The sequence below is a fragment of the Armigeres subalbatus genome, chromosome 3, assembly GCF_024139115.2.
Source record: "Armigeres subalbatus isolate Guangzhou_Male chromosome 3, GZ_Asu_2, whole genome shotgun sequence".
In the NCBI taxonomy this organism is placed as follows: Eukaryota; Metazoa; Arthropoda; class Insecta; order Diptera; family Culicidae; genus Armigeres; species Armigeres subalbatus.
Genome location: NC_085141.1, coordinates 116640472 through 116660452, shown reverse-complemented (window position 1 = coordinate 116660452; position 19981 = coordinate 116640472). Strand labels below are relative to the sequence as shown.

Below are 19981 nucleotides of genomic sequence, written 5' to 3'. Positions count from 1 at the left end.
AAAACAAGTTTTATCAATAACTCTGGAACGCAATGGCCGATCGGGCCAATTTTCCATAGAAATATTTTGATACAGTCCACTTAGAGAATATTTCCACCTTTGTACTGAGTTGCACCAAGTGTTAAGTTTGCATGGGATTAACCAGTCCCACAAGATAGCAAGATCATCCGCTATTGAAAGAGCACTGAGTTTATGCGACTACGCAAGTATTGAAAACCAGCGAACTCCCCGAGGAGCCGGACTAGCGCTCCTAAGACAATGAAATGCATAAATCGATTTCATAGGAGCAATCTCATCAATCTGAAAGGGGGCCTCCCATACAAATGAAACATAAATATAACTCCAGAACTAATCAGAGAATAAATCAATTTCAAACGAAACTAGTTCGTTGTGTCGGCTAGTTGTCTAATAATATTGAACAAATTTATCTTCAATAGAACAACGAAATGGCTCTCGAATACGCGCTTCTTGCATCACCAGAGGTTGAGTCAATTGTCCAGGATGCCGCGAAGAATATCTCTGGAATCGACATGACTATGAATATGGGAGGAAGCAAGCAACAATCGCAATCAGTTGAATTAAAGATCCAGCGGTAATACACGCTGGAGCGCTGATGTTGATGATATCTATTTCCATAGCTTTGTGGCGAAACCTTTCATAGACAAGGATGTTTGAGCGGTGAATTTCTTCCAACGTTCTACGGTTCGGGCCACACGGATCGGATGGTTCTGTGCGTGCGATGAAAACTGTTTAGCATGGATCAAATTCACTGGATGGATGATATCGAATCGATTAGTGGAATCAAAGACTCCATTGTCATTCCTGCACCCATTTTATACTAACGACGCACTCTCAGTTCCATCAAATACATTGTGGAGAAACTACACCCAAGATTATTTATATATTATATTATGTATATTATTCATAACTTAGAAAAGAGCTTTCGTTAAAGCCAACATTAAATATGCGAGACATGTGTGGTTTTTAAGCTCATTGTGATTTGGCTTCCCTTAAAATCTTCCACATTATTATCTACGTGACACCAAGTAGATCATTAGAATTTTCCTTCCTTTGAAGTTTTACTCATCATCAAACTAACAGTTTGTCAATCGTGAAAGTGTCGTACAAGTTACCACCTGCGTTGCTTATCAAATCAAGCCCAGGTAGGCAGATAGTTACACACGCTCCGAAAACAACGTCTAATCACCGTTTGTCATCACCATGCAATGCATAGGCATCGTTTACCTACTTGCTGTTTACCTAGCGTTAAGCTCACTAACCTAGACCATGTTACGGATACAGCACGAGGAAGCCCTTCTACTATTTAGCGCCCAGAAGATAAAAATTCCAACTGCCCAGATTGAGGTAGATTGCCACCGTTGTTCATCTGTCCGTTGCGTTGGTTGGGTCAGGCTCAGTTTCTCACAGTCGGTTGATCCTTCTGGTTCAATATCACGATGGCGGTTCGGTACAAGAAAGTGGCCCCCGAGGGAGGCTGGGGACTGCTCGTAGGCATAGGGATGGCAACGATGTTCACCGTTTCGCTGGGCTCGCTGCCCTCGTTCGGTTTAATGTTTGGAGATTTCCTGACCAACCTCGGCGAGGAGACTAGTGCAATCGCCTTGATTACGAGCTGCTTCTTTAGTGCATTGAGCTTCACCGGTTTGTTCACCAATACCTTGATGAAGAAGACATCCTGTCGGACGGTTGGATTGATCGGCGCGGTCTCGTATGTGATAGGAAGCTTTATGACCATTTTTGTGAGGTCCACCAATGAGCTGCTGGTGTCGTTCAGTATATTTCAGGGTAAGTAGTCAAAGGTTATATGTGAATGTTGTCAGTTACTGAAATTAGGCTATTTATCGCTGTGCCATGTCCCACCAATTTTCGATTTGGGCGTGTAAAATGTGATGAATACACAACTTATAATCTATATTTTTATAATTAGGACTGTTTTTATTTTTTAGGTTTTGTTGGGAAGGGTGGGGGCGTTCAAACTCCCCCTCCTAGAAATTACATTTCTACGTTTTTTTGGGAAAATAGACAACTTTGCCGTATTTTCGTCTTAAAAGTAACATATTTATATATCGTTACAAAGCTCTTAAACAGATCTATGCAAAAGGCTTGATAATGTAATCATAGCTGCGTTCAGAAATTTGTTTTTAGTAAGGCCGTTACAAATATTTAATTAACTTTTTGTCCTACTGGTCTCCGAAAGGTGAAGGAGGGGATAATAAAAATTAAATATTAAAATGAAAAAAAAATCAAAAAACTCCTCGGATTTGTTAAAGAATGTTTTGAAAATCCTCAAAATTATCCGAATTTTATTTTGTTGCCCCCTCAAAATATTATTTTTTGGCAAAAAACATCCGAGGGGGGGAGACAAAATAGATTTTAAATATTTGTATCGGCCTAATTTTATAAAAGCATAATTTACGCAATATTTAACGAACAAAACAGTTTAGTACCCCGCAGTAAAACATCATGCACTACACTATTGCACTCTTAAGCTTTGAGGACCATGAATAAAATTCTGCCCAAATTTATCATTTTGTAAGATACATGAATTTGAAAAATTGCTCATTTTTGCCTCATTTTTTCAGTATACGTAGAAGCTACATGATCGCTCCAAAACCATTTAAAAGAAAGCCCGAACACTCATAGTGTTATATACCGATCGACTCAGTTCGACGAATTGATGTGATGTCTGTGTGCACGTGTGTGTGAATGTATGTATGTGTGTGAGCAAAAAAACGTCTGAAAACGTCTTCTTCCTATCATCTTTGAATAGCGCAATCAACAACACAACATGAAATCTTTTGATTGCAGTACTCAAATTAATTCATGAAAAAAATGTTACTTAGGTCCTTTTGAAAAGTTAAGCAAGAAGAGTATTTCGTGATATTTCTAGTACCTATCCACGTTTTTCGTCAAACAAAGAAACGGTTGCTAGTTCGGTTGTTATGTCGTTTGTCAGTTATTTGATGAAAACAGTGCTCCCCCGTATTGGAAACACCTAATTTCTACCTTCTACAGATTCTAATGTATTTCTAAGATATTTCTAATCCCATCAAACTAGAACGTGGGTCTCGAAGATTGCTCAAAAAGTAATAGTAATAGAAATAGTTTTCAATGTTTAAATTATATTAAAGAAGACTGAAATCATGTGTTGCCTGAAACTGGGTGTACTGTATCGACTGGAAGGCTATGTGTTTCATGCTTTCCCAACCAGGGCTCTTCGATCAATTTACTGCAGATAGTTTTTTGCTAGTATTTGTTAGTATTTCTGGATACTGTCGAAAGTTTAGCAAGAGTTAGTTGCCCCTTGGGTGCCAATGAAAATGACATTTTCGAATTTCAAAAAACGTTATTACTCACAAGTTACATTATCTCAAAATATGACCCCTTGCAAAATTTGATCTCAATCGGACTTGATTTAGGGGTGCCTAAAATTCATCAAAGTTTTGAAATTTTTACCCATGAAAATTTTCCCAAGGGGGGACCAAAGGAAAAGTCTAAAATCGAATTTTTGTTTTTGATGCCAAATGACTTCAAAATGCATGAAACGTCGAGATCTGAAGTTATTTCAAAAACATTTTTTTAATCGATTTTTTTCTCTTAGAACAGCAGTTCTCAACCTTTCTCTTGATAGGTACCCCTTCGAACTTTTGCATTAAATGAGGTACCCCCTATGTTTTTTTGCTGTAAATGAAAATAATCGTAACTTTTAAGATATATGAAAAATGGACCTGAAAACTAACGGAATTATGGCTCTCCATAAACTTTACATTTTGTTTGAAATCTCACAATTCAAATTAAGTTCATACACAATTCAAATTAAGTTCATTCACGGGCAGCAGGGACTATGTCCAAGGGCTTGACGATCCCTCCCCAGGCCATCTGCGAGTTGTGGGGCTTGCCCAGGATGTTGTGGGGTTTGACAGTGGGCCCTGTTAAACCTCTATAAAAAGCTGCATGTATCCGCAAGTAGGCCCCACCAAAGCGACCGTGTGCCGCTCAAAGCGCACAAGCCCAAATCCTGGTGTTAGGTGGGACGCTAAACAGCCCTGACACGACGGCCCTCAGACGAGACAGGAGGTTTGCGCAGGCCCAATAAGCCGCCTAGAAAACCAATCATTACGAACAATATAAGAGATAATGCGACTCGATATAATCGGCAAAGACCTAGGCGACGAATACAGGATCACGATTGGAAGCTTGGAACATGGAACTGCAAGTCGCTAGGTTTCGCAGGTTGCGACAGGATGATCTACGATGAATTACATCCCCGCAACTTCGACGTCGTGGCACTGCAGGAGATTTGCTGGACAGGACAGAAAGTGTGGAAAAGCGGGCATCGAGCGGCTACCTTCTACCAAAGCTGTGGCACCACCAACGAGCTGGGAACCGGCTTCATAGTGCTGGGTAAGATGCGCCAACGCGTGATTGAGTGGCAGCCAATCAACGCAAGGATGTGCAAGCTGAGGATTAAAGGCCGTTTCTTCAACTATAGCATCATCAACGTGCACTGCCCACACGAAGGGAGACCCGACGACGAGAAAGAAGCGTTCTACGCACAGCTGGAGCAGACATACGATGGATGCCCACTGCGGGACGTCAAAATCGTCATCGGTGACATGAACGCACAGGTAGGAAGGGAGGAAATGTATAGACCGGTCATCGGACCGGATAGTCTGCACACCGTATCGAATGGCAACGGCCAACGATGCATAAACTTTGCAGCCTCCCGCGGAATGGTAGTCCGAAGCACCTTCTTTCCCCGCAAAAATATCCACAAGGCCACATGGAGATCACCTAACCAAGAAACGGAAAACCAAATCGACCACGTTCTAATCGACGGTAAATTCTTATCCGACATCACGAACGTCCGCACTTACCGCAGTGCGAATATTGAATCCGACCACTACCTCGTTGCAGTATGCCTGCGCTCAAAACTCTCGACGGTGTACAACAAGCGTCGAAGTCGGACGCCGCGGCTTAACATTGGGCGGCTACAAGACGGTAGACTAGCCCAAGAATACGCGCAGCAGCTGGAAGTGGCACTCCCAACGGAAGAGCAGCTAGGCGCAGCGTCTCTTGAAGATGGCTGGAGAGATATTCGATCCGCCATTGGTAGCACCGCAACCGCTGCACTTGGCACGGTGCCCCCGGATCAGAGAAACGACTGGTATGACAGCGAATGTGAGCAGTTAGTGGAAGAGAAGAATGCAGCATGGGCGAGATTGCTGCAACACCGCACGAGGGCGAACGAGGCACAATATAAACAGGCGCGGAACAGACAAAACTCGATTTTCCGGAGGAAAAAGCGTCAGCAGGAAGATCGAGACCGTGAAGAGACGGAGCAACTGTACCGCGCTAATAACACACGAAAGTTCTATGAGAAGTTAAACCGTTCACGTAAGGGCCACGTGCCACGTGCCACAGCCTGATATGTGTAAGGACATAAACGGGAACCTTCTTACGAACGAGCGTGAGGTGATCCAAAGGTGGCGGCAGCACTACGAAGAACACCTGAATGGCGATGTGGCAGACGAAGATGGCGGTATGGTGATGGACCTGGGAGAACGCGCGCAGGACATAATCTTACCGGCTCCGAATCTCCAGGAAATCCAGGAGGAGATTGGCCGGCTGAAGAACAAGAAAGCCCCTGGGGTTGACGAACTACCAGGAGAGCTATTCAAACACGGTGGTGAGGCACTGGCTAGAGCGCTGCACTGGGTCATTACCAAGATTTGGGAAGAGGAAGTTTTGCCGCATGAGTGGATGGAAGGTGTCGTGTGTCCCATCTACAAAAAGGGCGATAAGCTGGATTGTAGCAACTACCGCGCAATCACATTGCTGAACGCCGCCTACAAGGTACTATCCCAAATTTTATGCCGTCGACTAGCACCAATTGCAAGGGAGTTCGTGGGGCAGTACCAGGCGGGTTTTATGGGCGAACGCTCCACCACGGACCAGGTGTTCGCCATTCGCCAAGTACTGCAGAAGTGCCGCGAATACAACGTGCCCACACATCATCTATTCATCGACTTCAAAGCCGCATATGATACAATCGATCGGGACCAGCTATGGCAGCTAATGCACGAACACGGATTTCCGGATAAACTGACACGGTTGATCAAAGCGACGATGGATCGGGTGATGTGCGTAGTTCGAGTTTCAGGGCATCCTCGAGTCCCTTCGAAACGCGCAGAGGGTTACGGCAAGGTGATGGTCTTTCGTGTCTGCTATTCAACATCGCTTTGGAAGGGATAATACGAAGAGCAGGGATTAACACGAGTGGTACAATTTTCAATAAGTCCGTCCAGCTATTTGGCTTCGCCGACGACATAGATATTATGGCACGTAACTTTGAGAAGATGGAGGAAGCCTACATCAGACTGAAGAGGGAAGCTAAGCGGATCGGACTAGTCATCAACACGTCGAAGACGAAGTACATGATAGGAAGAGGATCAAGAGAAGACAATGTGAGCCACCCACCGCGAGTTTGCATCGGGGTGACGAAATCGAGGTGGTAGAAGAATTTGTGTACTTGGGCTCACTGGTGACTGCCGAAAATGACACCAGCAGAGAAATTCGGAGACGCATAGTGGCTGGAAATCGTACGTACTTTGGACTCCGCAAGACGCTCCGATCGAATAGAGTTCGCCGCCGTACCAAACTGACAATCTACAAAACGCTCATTAGACCGGTAGTCCTCTACGGACACGAGACCTGGACGATGCTCGTGGAGGACCAACGCGCACTCGGAGTTTTCGAAAGGAAAGTGCTGCGTACCATCTATGGTGGGGTGCAGATGGCGGACGGTACTTGGAGGAGGCGAATGAACCACGAGTTGCATCAGCTGTTGGGAGAACCATCCATCGTTCACACCGCGAAAATCGGACGACTGCGGTGGGCCGGGCACGTAGCCAGAATGTCGGACAGTAACCCGGTGAAAATGGTTCTCGACAACGATCCGACGGGCACAAGAAGGCGAGGTGCGCAGCGGGCAAGGTGGATCGATCAGGTGGAAGATGACTTGCGGACCCTCCGTAGACTGCGTGGTTGGCGACGTGTAGCCATTGACCGAGCCGAATGGAGAAGACTCTTATATACCGCACAGGCCACTTCGGCCTTAGTCTGAATTAATAAAAATAATAATCATACATCGAGAATCTTACAGAACTTTTTTAACTATTGCAGGCTCCCCAGCGTATTGAAAGGAGGCTTCCGAGCCTCTTGAAACTAGGATTCCGCGCCTCTTCCGAGACAACCTTCCGAGCCTCTTGAAGAAAGGCTTCCGAGTCTCTTGAAAGGCGGTTTTCGAGCAACTTGAAAGGAGGCTTCCGAGCATCTTGAAAGGATGCCTCTGAGCTGCTTGAAAGTATGCTTCCAAGCCTCTTGGAAATAGAATTCTAAGCCCCTTGAAGAGAGGGTTTCAAGCCTCTTGAAAGAAGGCTTCTAAACCTCTTCAAGGGTAGTAGGCTTCCGAACCGCTTCTGACCCTCTTGAAACGAGGCTTTCGGGCCTCTTGAAAGGAGGCTTCCGAGCCTTTTGAAAGAAGGCTTCCGAGCCTCTTGAAAGACCTTACGAGCCATTTTATGGAAGGCTTCCGAGCCACTTGAAAGGAGGCTTCCGAATTCCAAGCATCTTGATGGGAGATTTTCGAGCTCTTGAAAAGGAGGCTTCCAAGCTTCTGGAAAAGAGTCTTCCGAGCCTATTGAATGGCAACTTTGAGCACCCTAAAAGGAAGCTTCGGAGTATCTTGAAACACTTTTAAGCCTTCAGAGCCTCTTAAATGGCGGCTTTTTAGCCACTTAAAAGGAGGTATAGGAGTATTTTGAATGGACACTGCACAGCATCTTGAAGGAAGGAAACTGAACCTCCTAAAGGGAGGCCTCAAGCCTTTTGAAAGGAGGCTTCCGAGACTCTTGAAAGAAGCCTTACGAGCCTTTCTAAAAGAGTTTTCCAAGCCTGTTAAAATGAGGCTTTCGAGTCTCTTGAAAGGAAGCTTCGGAGTATTTTAAATGGAGTCTTCCAAGCCTCTTGAAAAAGAGTTCCGAGCCTCTTAAAGAACGGCTTCGAGCCTTTTAAAAAAAGGCTTCCGAACCACTCGAAAGGAGGCTTCCGAGCCAGCCTCTTGGACGAAGCTTTCCGAGCTTTTTATGAGAGCATTCTGAGGCTTTTGGATGAAAGGCCTCTGAGCTGAGCCTCTTGAAAGAAGGCTTTCGAGCCATTTAAAATTAGCCTTCTGAGTATATTGAAAGGACGCTTCTGAGGCTTTCAAGAGTACGGTTCCAAGCCTCCTGGAAGCAGAATTCCTATCCTCTTTTAAGGATGGCTTCCGAGCCTCTTGAAAGGCGCCTTGCGAGCCTTTTAATAGACGGAGAAAAGAAAAAAGAAAGTTTTAAGAAAAAAGCTTAAAAAAAGACTTCCGGACCTCTAGAAAGGAGGTTCCAAGTCTCTTGAAAGGAGACTCCCGACCCTTTTAAAGAAGGATTTCGAGCCTGTTGAAAAAATCCTTCCGAGTCCTTTGATAAGATCCTTCCGAGGCTTTTAAAAGAAGCAGAAAAAAAAGTTTATAGAAAAAAGTTTAAAAAAAGGCTTCCGGGCCTCTTGAAAGAAATTTTCCGAACCTCTTAAAAAAAGGCTTCCGAACCTCTTGAAAGGTGTCCTTCAAGCTGCTTGGAAGGAGGCTTCCGAAAAGCGTAGAAGCATGCTTCCAATTCCTTTGCAACGAAGCAACTGAAGTTTTCAGGAAAAAGTTTTCATGTCTGTCAAGTGGAGGCTTCCGAATCTGTAGACTCTAGATTTCAATCAAGAATCATATTCTTAACATATTATTCTGTTTTGATCAGGTAGATTGCACAGAAGATTTTTAAAATTTGTTGGTTCGAGGTTTTGTCCTTTTGATCTTTTGTCATGTAGCCCTTCATTCGTTGTACTGGTTGTGGAGGACAGGATTCAAAAGGCCATAATTTACAGATCGCCATGCATATTGTGTACAAAACAAAGTTTTGAAATAAAAACATACAAAATTATCAAAACTTTATGAATAAGTTTTGATAAAAATTTTAATTCATCCGCCATTACGCATTTTTGTTCTAGGTTCCCCCAGGGCCCAGCGAAGGTACCCCCAGGGGTACATGTACCCCAGATTGAGAACCGCTGTCTTAGAACATTTTTGGGACTTGAAATGTTTTCAGATGATGAAATTTTTTTTCATCGAATTTTAACACCGGACGATACGCAAACATTTTTGTAGCCAAAAATATCCCCCTATGCAAAATTTGAGCTGAATCGGACATGATTTAAGGGTGCTCAAAAATAATCAAACCGACTCCAATCTGTTACAATTTATGTATGATAATAGTTACTATCGAAAACTTGCTAACAGTTTTGCAATCGATTTCGGTGAATCAGTCAATCTCGTAAGTACATCGCAAGCTTCTTCTACCATAGCACTACATTCCAACTGGAACTTGGCCTGCTTTTCAACTTAGTAATCTATTAGCATTTCTTTAGTTATTTACTAAGAGCTTTCTATGTCCGCCATGTATCTTGTGTGGCAAATACAATGGATACACTATGCCCAGGGTGTCGAGAATGTTTTCCGCCCGAAAACATCCTAGATCGGATCAAGCATCGATCTCGCCATCTCCGGATTCTGCTCCTTTGTTCGCAAGGCTAACTTGAGACCTCAAGCCAACATTGATGTCAAATTAATGCAACTTAAAGGGCTTCTAAGTAGCTGGTGCAGTTCGTTTCTGCTAACTTACACGCACGTTTTCTCTCGAAATCTTGGGGGCGTTTGACGGCAGCTTCTCGCTTAGGTCTATTGATGTCAGTAGAGGGACTCGGAATCTTCTTCGCTGCTGCAGTGGATGCGTTTATTCTTCGGCTTGTTTTTGCTTATTCATAGGTGTCCGCCGGAGTAAACGCAAATCATTTTTAAGTCGTAAATCTGTGTAAGTCAACGATTAAAAGAGTAAACATATTAAGGTATGTATTTTATGTTTGCTACGGTGATTTTGACTTTTGCTATACCCCTGCTGACCACCGAACGCTGTTGACAGCCCAGCTTCCATGGTGGGGTTTTCTGTAATGAGCCGCCGGAGGTTAAGACTGACTTAGTAGCAGGTGCTTAGTCTCTGTCCCAGTTTGTTTCGGTGATAGTTGCAGCGGTACACTATCAGCCAGGGTTGTGCTGAATCATTCTCATAAGATAATTATTGGAATTATCGTTTGATAACTTCTCAGGTGTGAAAACTAAGCGAGTTTCCATCGGCAATAACTTTCAAATCTTGCAATTCATTGATTATAAACATAAAATAAACATTTTAATGTTAACCTAACTACCGTGCGGGACCGAAATCCGTACAGCACCGAAATCCGTCCACCTCATGAGATATCAATAAATTAAAAGGGGTTAAAGGTAATTAATGTAGAAATAATTTATCTTGTCCTGTTCAGATACTTGGCAGTAAGATTTTAGGGCATAGAAATGGAAAGAAGGCTTGGAAGTTAAAACAACAAAAATCAAAAACAAATCGTCACCCACCAAACGCGGAGTTTTTGCCGCCATTTTGTTTTCGGGTAGAGCATTATTGCACCAAAAGTAACTGTGATTCTTTGATAATTGCGAAACATTACATAAGATAAGCGGAGTACAAATCAAAAGGATCGCTTCTCAAGGTGCGTATCGAACTATTTACAGTGGTAGTTTAGTCAATCAGACTGTTTCAATTTAAACATTTAGTTAAATAGCTGTACGGATTTTGATCCTTTGTTTCGAAATCCGTCCACGGTGGACGGATTTCGAGTCAGGTTGATTTTATTCATTATTTTATTAAGTTTTTCGTAGTTTTTAATGAGTAAATGTGAAACACTGGAAAAGTAGAAGGCTTCCTGCTCCTATGTCAATGACAAACGTTTTATTTACATTCTATTCCTATTTTCTAATGACTTTTTCATATACGAAGGTGTTTAAGTGTACGGATTTCGATGCCCCACGGTAATACCAATTTAATGTCAATAATGAAGTTCAATCGGATGTTTGGCATTGTGTTTTGGTTTTAGGTAGGAAAACAAGTTAAAAAGTAGCATTTATCAATGCTTTGAATGGATTGAACAATTATTGAACGATTCTTACTCTCTAGCGAGTTTTAACAATTGATAATTTGAATAAAAAAAATCTACCCTTCCACTTATTTTTGGTCGTAACAAAAATAAGCGCCAGATAGTCGCCTAAGAAAAACATACCTCAAGAGAAAATTCTACTTTGATATTTTTGAAAATGTGGTTGCCACGTGGTGGATTCTGGCGATGAATGCTTGGATGGCACGTGCTATTTGGACTGTGGATAAATTTTACAGATCTATAATGAGAGCCTTGGAAATGATCACGAAAGTAGTCATTTTGTTGCAAGGCGCAATATGTGATCGCTTCAGAGGTTCATCCTCGATTATTAAAAAAAAATATCATCCTTTTCAAATGTCGGTCTAAAAATTATATACATTACCAGGGTTCGTAATGCTCACTCAATCTCAGGAGCACAGGATAAACAACTAAAACAGATTCACTCTGGGCTTGAAAAACGCATGTTTTGGTCTCTTCGAACAGATTTTCAACCGCCCCCCCCCCCCCCTCTTCACCTATGTCACACTTTTTTATTAAACCACCAGAATTTTTGTATGAATCGTCACGCTGCTCAGAACTCTTTAGAGCGTGACGTACTTTATGGATGGCTTCAAAGTCGAAAACCTGTACATTACATACAGCTACGTAGTTCAACGTCACCTTTGCGTACAACCCGATTGGGCTGCACCTTTGAGGACTCAAAATTCATGAAACTTTGAGAATTATTTTTTTGATAAAAATCGATTGTTTAAGGACTTCGAAAAAATTTCTTATGGCGAAAACAATTTTTCATCGAATTTGAAAACCGGACGTTACGCAAACCTTTCCTAAGCCCTAAAATATGCCCCTATGTAAAATTTGAGCTCCATCGGATATGGTTTAGGGGTGCTCAAAATCTTGCTATAAAAATTTTGAATTTTTTGTAACAAAAAGATACAAACTCAGAGTGTAAAAAGCGCACGTATTGGTGATATTTCATGTTCTATGAGACTGTAAAGATTGCCCATTGTAATACTTGATTACCCTATTTCTAATGTCCTGATACCCCCGGGACTACCCTCCAGAATTGCTTCTAAAGGATAGGCAGTACTAAACGTACTCCTCCGAAAACGACACTTCTGAGCCCTTTGGCTCCCTTGTTTGTGCCAGTAAGCACACATAAGCCTTGAGCTCTTGTGTCCGAGAACATGGCTTACTGGCCTTTGTTCGCCCCAATCTACCTTAATAAATAAATAAAATATGACGTAGAATATTCAACAGATTTGATTTTCAAAACCCTAAATCATGAAAATAAAATTGAGCGAGAAAATGTCCACACAATCGAGTTAAAAAGTTCATACAATCGAAGTCCATATAGTTGAGGGTCCATATAATCGAGGTGTACCTGTACTCCTTTGGTATTTTACCTCTTATGCAAGGCATTTGCATAACAGTGTAGGGTATCAATAGCAGCATTAGGTATTATTAAATTACTTTCTCCTGCTCGGGAATTGAGCAAGACCCTTGAATTGAATGCGAATCGAACGTGGTGACCCTTCGTTCAACTAATTTTTGGCAAGTCACTCGATTCGGCAATCCAGGGGCCTCATTGCGCATCTCCTTTCGATAGCTCTTTCGTATGACAATTTGCATGGTTTGCACGTTCGAGTCGAGGTGCGCAATGTCACCCCAGGATGGATAAACGTACAACTCTTGCTGCCAAAATCATCTTTTTGTAACTAACTGCATAAATAACTATACCGTCGTCGGGGTTGACAATGGGTCAAATGGGGGTGAGAATGGGTCACTGTTTCAACTACTTAGAATGCTTGTAGAATATATTGAATGTATCTGAGGGCAAGAAGACTAAAATATAAGAGACCTTTTGAACGATTTTGCTTTACGACCTCTAAGCTGCCGGTGAGAGCGATGACCCATTCTCACCCCCAGACCCATTGTCACCCCCGATGGCGGTAATAAAACTTCTAAGCTTGTTTGATAACAGTTCGTAGTTATTATGGATTATTGTGGTAATAATAGAAGCTTTTCAAATTAAAATCATTTTAAAAGGCTAGAAAGGCATCATCAGAGCTAGGTGGTTTAATCTGGGTTTTATGATATCTACTCAATGAATATTTTTTCGAACCAACCCTACATCAAATTAATCAAATCTACAAAAAAATAGACATTTTTTTTATTTTTTCGCCAAATTTTTATATGATTGACTATATGGGATCAAGTGTCCCCATATTGAGTAAAAAACTTTAAATCTTTTTTTTTTGTGCCAGCCCTAGGCTGGCTCGTCTCCGGCGTTTCTTTAAATCTAAATATCTCGAAATTGTGAATGAATGTTGACATTTTTATCAGTACATATCATTTCAAATATAGGGTAAATGATATATTTTGGACATGTACATATTTTGGACAAGCCTGAGCTTCTTCGATCAATTCTAGATAATGTGTAGGAAAATTTTTATCGAAAGTAGGATCATTGCATACTTTTACCTCAACTCTAGCGGCTCCTAATGAGAATTCACAAATCAACTATTAATTATCTTTAAAATTACCTAAAATGTAAAGCTTTCTACCAAACTGCCTGCTGGACGCCAGTATGCAGGAGAACATGCATTATAGGACTCTTCGTAACATGCACCTGAAACACGTTTAAATTGGTTCAAACGGCAATTTTGAGGTCTTGCGGCCAAAGTTTGATTGTAATTGAGATACTAACATATTCCAATCGCTTAACATGAACTTGAGACGGATGAAAAAGGAGTGACCAAAATGAAGTTAGGGTAAATGATATATTTTGGACATGTACATATTTTGGACAAGCCTGAGCTTCTTCGATCAATTTTAGATAATGTGTAGGAAAATTTTTATCGAAAGTATGATCATTGCATACTTTTACCTCGACTCCAGCGGCTCCTGATGAGAATTCACAAATCAACTATTATTTATCTTTAAAATTATCTAAAATGTAAAGCTTTCCACCAAAGTGCCTGCTGGATGCCAGTATGCAGGAGAACATGCATTATAAGACTCTTCGTAACATGCACCTGAAACACGTTTAAATTGGTTCAAACGGCAATCTTGAGGTCCTGCGGCCAAAGTTTGATTGTAATTGAGATACTAACATATTCCAATCGCTTAACATGAACTTGAGACGGATGAAAAAGGAGTGACCAAAATGAAGTTATGTTTTTATGCATCAGACATTTATTGGTCACCCCATGTACAGTACATGGATGAACCATTAATTGCCAACTTTCAGGGTATTTTCAATGATATCGATAAGATTGCGAAACAATGTTAATTTCTGGTTTAATCTATGTCAGTTAAGCAAATAAATGCATTTAAATGAATGTGGATACGTGTAGGTAAGTCATACCATTGAGATCTGTAAGTGGCCATTTTTAAATTAGGAGAAAATGACTCTGTCCAAAATATATGCATTTTCCATGTCGAAATTATATATTTGATGTCCAAAAAGAAAATATTTCAGTTCGCAGTATATCACAGTTTACACCTAGTAAACGTAATTTACTCAAAAAATGGGCAATGGAAACACAAGACTAATCATAGGTTATGTATATGGATGAACCTAGTGGTTTTCAATTGTTTTATACTATTCAATCTCGATATATTTTCTAATGAATGTCCTGCGCTTGTCCAAGATACATCATTTACCCTATGTTTTTATGCATCAGACATTTATTGGTCACCCCATGTACAGTACATGGATGAACCATTAATTGCCAACTTTCAGGCTGTTTTCAATGATATCGATAAGATTGCGAAACAATGTTAATTTCTGGTTTAATCTATGTCAGTTAAGGCTCTATAAACCGTAATCAATCCGATAATGACGATGATTTTATTCGAATCCGCACCAATACTAATAAAGTTTTGAACTAAATTCAATATTTTGGGGCTATTTGCCGACTTACCTCCATCATTTCATATTCATTACATTTTCATATAAATTTTTCACTTATCCAAATTAACAATTACTGAGGAATTGCAGGAAAAACGCTGAAAACTGCCTTTTTTCCTAGGCCGGCATTCGTATTTTTATCCAACGCATACTAACTCCGAACGTTCGGAGAATACACATACACACGCACTTGATTTTTCACTTGATCTTTTCCCACTGTTTCCTTGATTTAATCACTCCTAAAACATATTCACTAACTGAGTTTCACATTTTTCTTCAATATTGACTACCAATTAATTCACTTCGCGTCCAAAAACTGTCGAAAACTGCTTTCCAAAAATCGAAGTGAGAAACAAATTTGACGCCCGTATTGTGAATGCAATAAAATGCGGAAGACTCAAATTCACTAGCGCAGTAAGTGAAATGGTGAGTACAAAATCTACGCGATGCAACTTCATTCAATCCGAACAATACAACGTATACGCCAGCCACGTCTACGCCAACACGCAAACAAAAGGTGTGCATACACAAGAAAATAATCATCTCTTCACCGTTGCCAGATTTATTTATTGGAAAAAATCATTGCTGTTTGTCGGATTGAACAAATAAACCAAAAATAAATATTTAAGGTGGTTATACAACAAAGCCACAAATCGGCCATCTTGGAAACCACGTGCTTTTTCTAGTGATTTTTCTAGAGCACGAATTGAGAGAACCACAACGCCCATGAGGATGACACATCTGTAGATCGCTTGCTTACTTATGCTAAACAATCGACTTTAATTTCAGCATGGTACGAAAATTATTACGCTGGATTTGAACTTTTGACAATAGCAGTAGAAAACTTTGTGGTGAATTTGAAATTCACCACATGGCTTGATTGTATAATCACCTTAAACATGTTATGTAAGCTTCTGTTACATTCCAAGTGGTGTATACAAACATTTTAACCGAAAAATACCCATATATTTGGTACACCGTGAACATGTGTTATGATCTAGAATAAACATTTCGTCAAGTCTGGCAACATTATGCATCAGCTGGCACATTTTTTACACCCCATTTCCACCCACCCCAGTAGTAAACAAAATTTATCTATCGCTGCTGCATTTTTCCGTACCAATTGCCTCACTATTACAAACAAGCGATACAGTCATTAATTCTCAAAACATTGTGATGGAGTCTTGAGCCTTAAGCAAATAAATGCATTTAAATGAATGTGGATACGTGTAGGTAAGTCATACCATTGAGATCTGTAGGTGGCCATTGTTAAATTAGGAGAAAATGACTCTGTCCAAAATATATGCATTTTCCATGTCGAAATTATATATTTGATGTCCAAAAAGAAAATATTTCAGTTCGCAATATATCACAGTTTACACCTAGTAAACGTAATTTACTCAAAAATTGGGCTATGGAGACACAAGACTAATCATAGGTTATGTATTTGGATGAACCTAGTGGTTTTCAATTGGTTTATACTATTCAATCTCGATATATTTCCTAATGAATGTCTTTGCTTGTCCAAGATACATCATTTACCCTATATATGGTTTTGTTCTGTCAAAAATGTACAGCCTTTGGTCAATGTTATGAGAAGATATTCAAATTTTGCGTGGACACTGAAAAGATCTCTAGAAGGGACATAAAACTCAAACCGTACTGTACACTTTAAACAGGGGGTAATCAAGTTTCCAAGGGATCAAGTCTCCTTATCTTCCGCTACTTATACACGAAGTTCAATAACCCAAGTAGCAAACTTCTCATAACTGAGTTGCTGTTACTTATGTACGACTAAAAGCAAGAGATCCAGTCATACATGAGTTGTTGCAACCAAATCAGTCTTTATTGTGCTACCTACTCGGAAAATTTATTTAATTTACTTACTCACCTGCAATATTCAAAGGCCATACTCCTCAATACAATATAAAGATAAAAATAATAATTCACTCATCACATGATTCTTTGAGCATTTTGAATCATAAACTGTCTAATCTGTGCTGTTTTCTGCAAATCATCATCACGCTTTGGTGTTGGGGACTTTTTATCATTTTCCACTATTTGCAAGATTGCGAAGGAACACTCGTCTGTATTTCGATGAGTTGTGTACACACCTCCCCTTTAATGATTCTTGTCTATACCTAATTATCTCAGATTTTCTGGTTTCAACATTTATGATTCCATCATCGTGAGTGGTTGATGGCAAGATAACGTTTATGTTTTTCTTGGTCGCATACGATACTAGTGTCGTATCTTCGCGATATGCGACCTGAACACTGTCAACAATGATATGTTTGTTTGATTGGAAGCTTGATGGTACTTCATTTTTATTTTTTCTCAAATTTCCTATAAGTGTGATTTTTTTTTTGACGAAGAATATGTCTTTATTTTCGAAACGGATAGGGGTACAATTCACAAGTTGACCGTTTCCACGCTAAACAGGTCTTGCATCAAATTCGAGTATCATCGATTTTAATGAATTTTGGGACTTGTTTTCATATGGCTAGAAAAAAACATATTTATTGAAAAACAAAAGTTTCAGAATTCAAAATTTTAGATTGACTTTTCGTATGCCTATTGTTGGCTACAATTGACACACCTTGCAAAATTGTTACAACTTTCCATTGATTTTGCCAGTTTTTGTTCGTCGGACAAGATTAACAATGTTTTGATTTTGCCAATACTGAAAAGCCATCTCTGAAGCAAATGACTTTCGGCCAGATGGGTTTCGGTCTAATGGGTTGTTCGGCCTAGTGGCATTCGGCCAAATGACTTTCGGCCGAATGGGTTTCGGCCAAACGACCCTTCCCCCTATTATCGAACGTTAAGATCAATAAAATAAAAAGAAATCTTCTGTAGCTCATTACTGCACGAAGAATCGGCATTCCCCAACCATTCGAAGCCCTGAGTTCTCTTACGTTTACATTATTGGCTCCTATAAGAAAAAGAACACCCTCATCTGACATCAATTCTTCAAGATATGTTCCATCTTTCATGACAATTTCGACTTCTAGTAACTAGTCATAACTGCCTTGCTATTGGAACACTAAGTGTACGAGAAAAGCAGAAATACTTACGCTTCTTTTATCAATTCATTTATTTATTCCTTTACCCAGGTGCTGGTTTTGGACTGATGATTCCTGTATCGTACACAACGTTCAATGCGTACTTTGTCCAGAAGCGAGTGGTGATGATGAGTGTGTCACAGACGCTCATTGGCCTTGGCACTATGATCTATCCGATTTTCATACAGAAAACAATGGACGCTTACGGGTTCCGAGGATGCATGGCAGTTCTTGCTGCTGTCAACAGTAACACTCTGGTTGCAATGCTGGTGATGCACCCGGTTGAATGGCATATGAAAAAAGTGCCGCTCGTCGACGAAGAAGTTCAAATGCATGCGCTTCCAAGTGAAGAAAAGCCCGTGTCGAAAATAATAAAGGGATTAGATCGATCCCGTCGGGCATCGTCCATCCCCGGGCTAGGAAATTGGTCCGGTCCAGTAGTTGTGAGCGACTCCACCGAAAGAGACAAGAAACCAGCCACGAAATGGCAAGTCTTGGTAGACTTCTTGGATCTAACGTTACTGAGAGATCCAATTTATGTGAACATCGTTCTGGGCATATCATTTGCTCTCTACTCAGATCTGGCATTCTTCACCCTGCAGCCGATGTATTTGTTCATGATAGGATTTGGCAAAGTATAACCATAAAACCGTGTAATTCGATCTCACGTTTTGAATACTAATGGTGACCTGCTAATCGCTCTTTTCCAGCCGGATGTTTCCCTAATCATTGCCATCGGAGCTGCAGCGGATTTGCTATCGCGAGTTTTTCTGGCCATTTCCAGCACATGCTTGAACATTAAGGCTCGTTACGTCTATCTGGCCGGAGCGCTGTTCACCATTCTGGCACGTTTCGGTAATTACTTTTACCCACTTGAAACTCTGCATCGCCCAATGTTCAGAAAGACCCATATTGCCATGGGGAAACAATATGTTAATGGCCGTTTCCGGAAGTGAAAGCACCATTCGGCAGTATTGCTTCCTACCATGTTTTACAGTTTTTCCCAATAACATCTTTTTTTTGTCCATTCGTCTGATTTTCCAACAGCGTTTTTATTCGTTTACGATTTTTACGGCATGGCTATCATAACGGCCATAATGGGATTCCTACGAACCTGGATACACGTCCCTTTGCCGTTGGTGTTTTCCGAGTATCTGGCCACGGAAAGGTAAGTATTCGACACATTCGGTGTCAATTCGCTTGCTATCGGAAACAATCGATGGTCGGGCGCGATAAACTTTTGGCGGTCATAAATCTTGATTTCGTATGCGTAAAGTGGATTCACCCACGCACCGTAGCATGATTGATGGAATTCGTCTTTCCGTCGTTCGTCCTGCTCGAATGACGGGTGCTTACGATTTTTTTTTTCGAAACGATTTCCAGGTTTCCTTCCGGCTATGGGTTATTTATGTTTCTGCAGGGAAATATCACTTTCGCCGTGGGACCCATTGTCGGCTACATCCGCGACGTGACCGGAAGCTACTCGATCTCGTTCCACTGCCTTACGCTGTTTATGGCACTGTGCGTAATTCCGTGGTTGTTCGAAATCGTTTATCTAAGACTGAAGGCGAAAGCTCTGCGGAGAGCGGATTCGCTGCAGCAAGGGGTCACTATTCCGATTAAACTAGAAACGATAGATGCTGGATCCGAGAAATAAAATTGAGAGCATGTACTAAGAAGTTTGTTTGAATAAGTGCGATACTGCCATGTTAGATGACATTGTGAGCCATCAATTCCATTGCTAGTGAAAGTTCGAACAAGGAAGATTTCGGCACCAACATTTCAAAAGGGCGTAACTGATTTTGTAAACAAAGGCTTCTCCCGTCGCTGGTGGGCTAATATTTGAACCCACCCGCGC

General features: G+C 41.0%; 1 protein-coding gene across 1 annotated transcript; it reads left to right on the top strand.

Annotated features, from left to right (window-relative positions):
• The first annotated feature begins 1367 nt into the window (after positions 1-1367).
• Positions 1368-19802, top strand: LOC134227276 (monocarboxylate transporter 7). The gene is made up of 5 exons (XM_062708648.1): positions 1368-1806; positions 18175-18758; positions 18834-18978; positions 19171-19291; positions 19507-19802. The coding sequence occupies exons 1-5, from the start codon at positions 1458-1460 to the stop codon at positions 19778-19780; spliced, it is 1473 nt and encodes a 490-aa protein (XP_062564632.1). The 5' UTR covers positions 1368-1457; the 3' UTR covers positions 19781-19802.
• The last annotated feature ends 179 nt before the right edge of the window (positions 19803-19981 follow it).

Coding starts and splice junctions, on each gene's coding strand:
- LOC134227276 (XM_062708648.1), top strand. CDS start 1,458: ATGGCGGTTCGGTACAAGAAAGTGGCCCCCGAGGGAGGCTGGGGACTG. Junction 1,807..18,174: donor GTCGTTCAGTATATTTCAGG/GTAAGTAGTCAA, acceptor TCCTTTACCCAG/GTGCTGGTTTTGGACTGATG. Junction 18,759..18,833: donor TCATGATAGGATTTGGCAAA/GTATAACCATAA, acceptor GCTCTTTTCCAG/CCGGATGTTTCCCTAATCAT.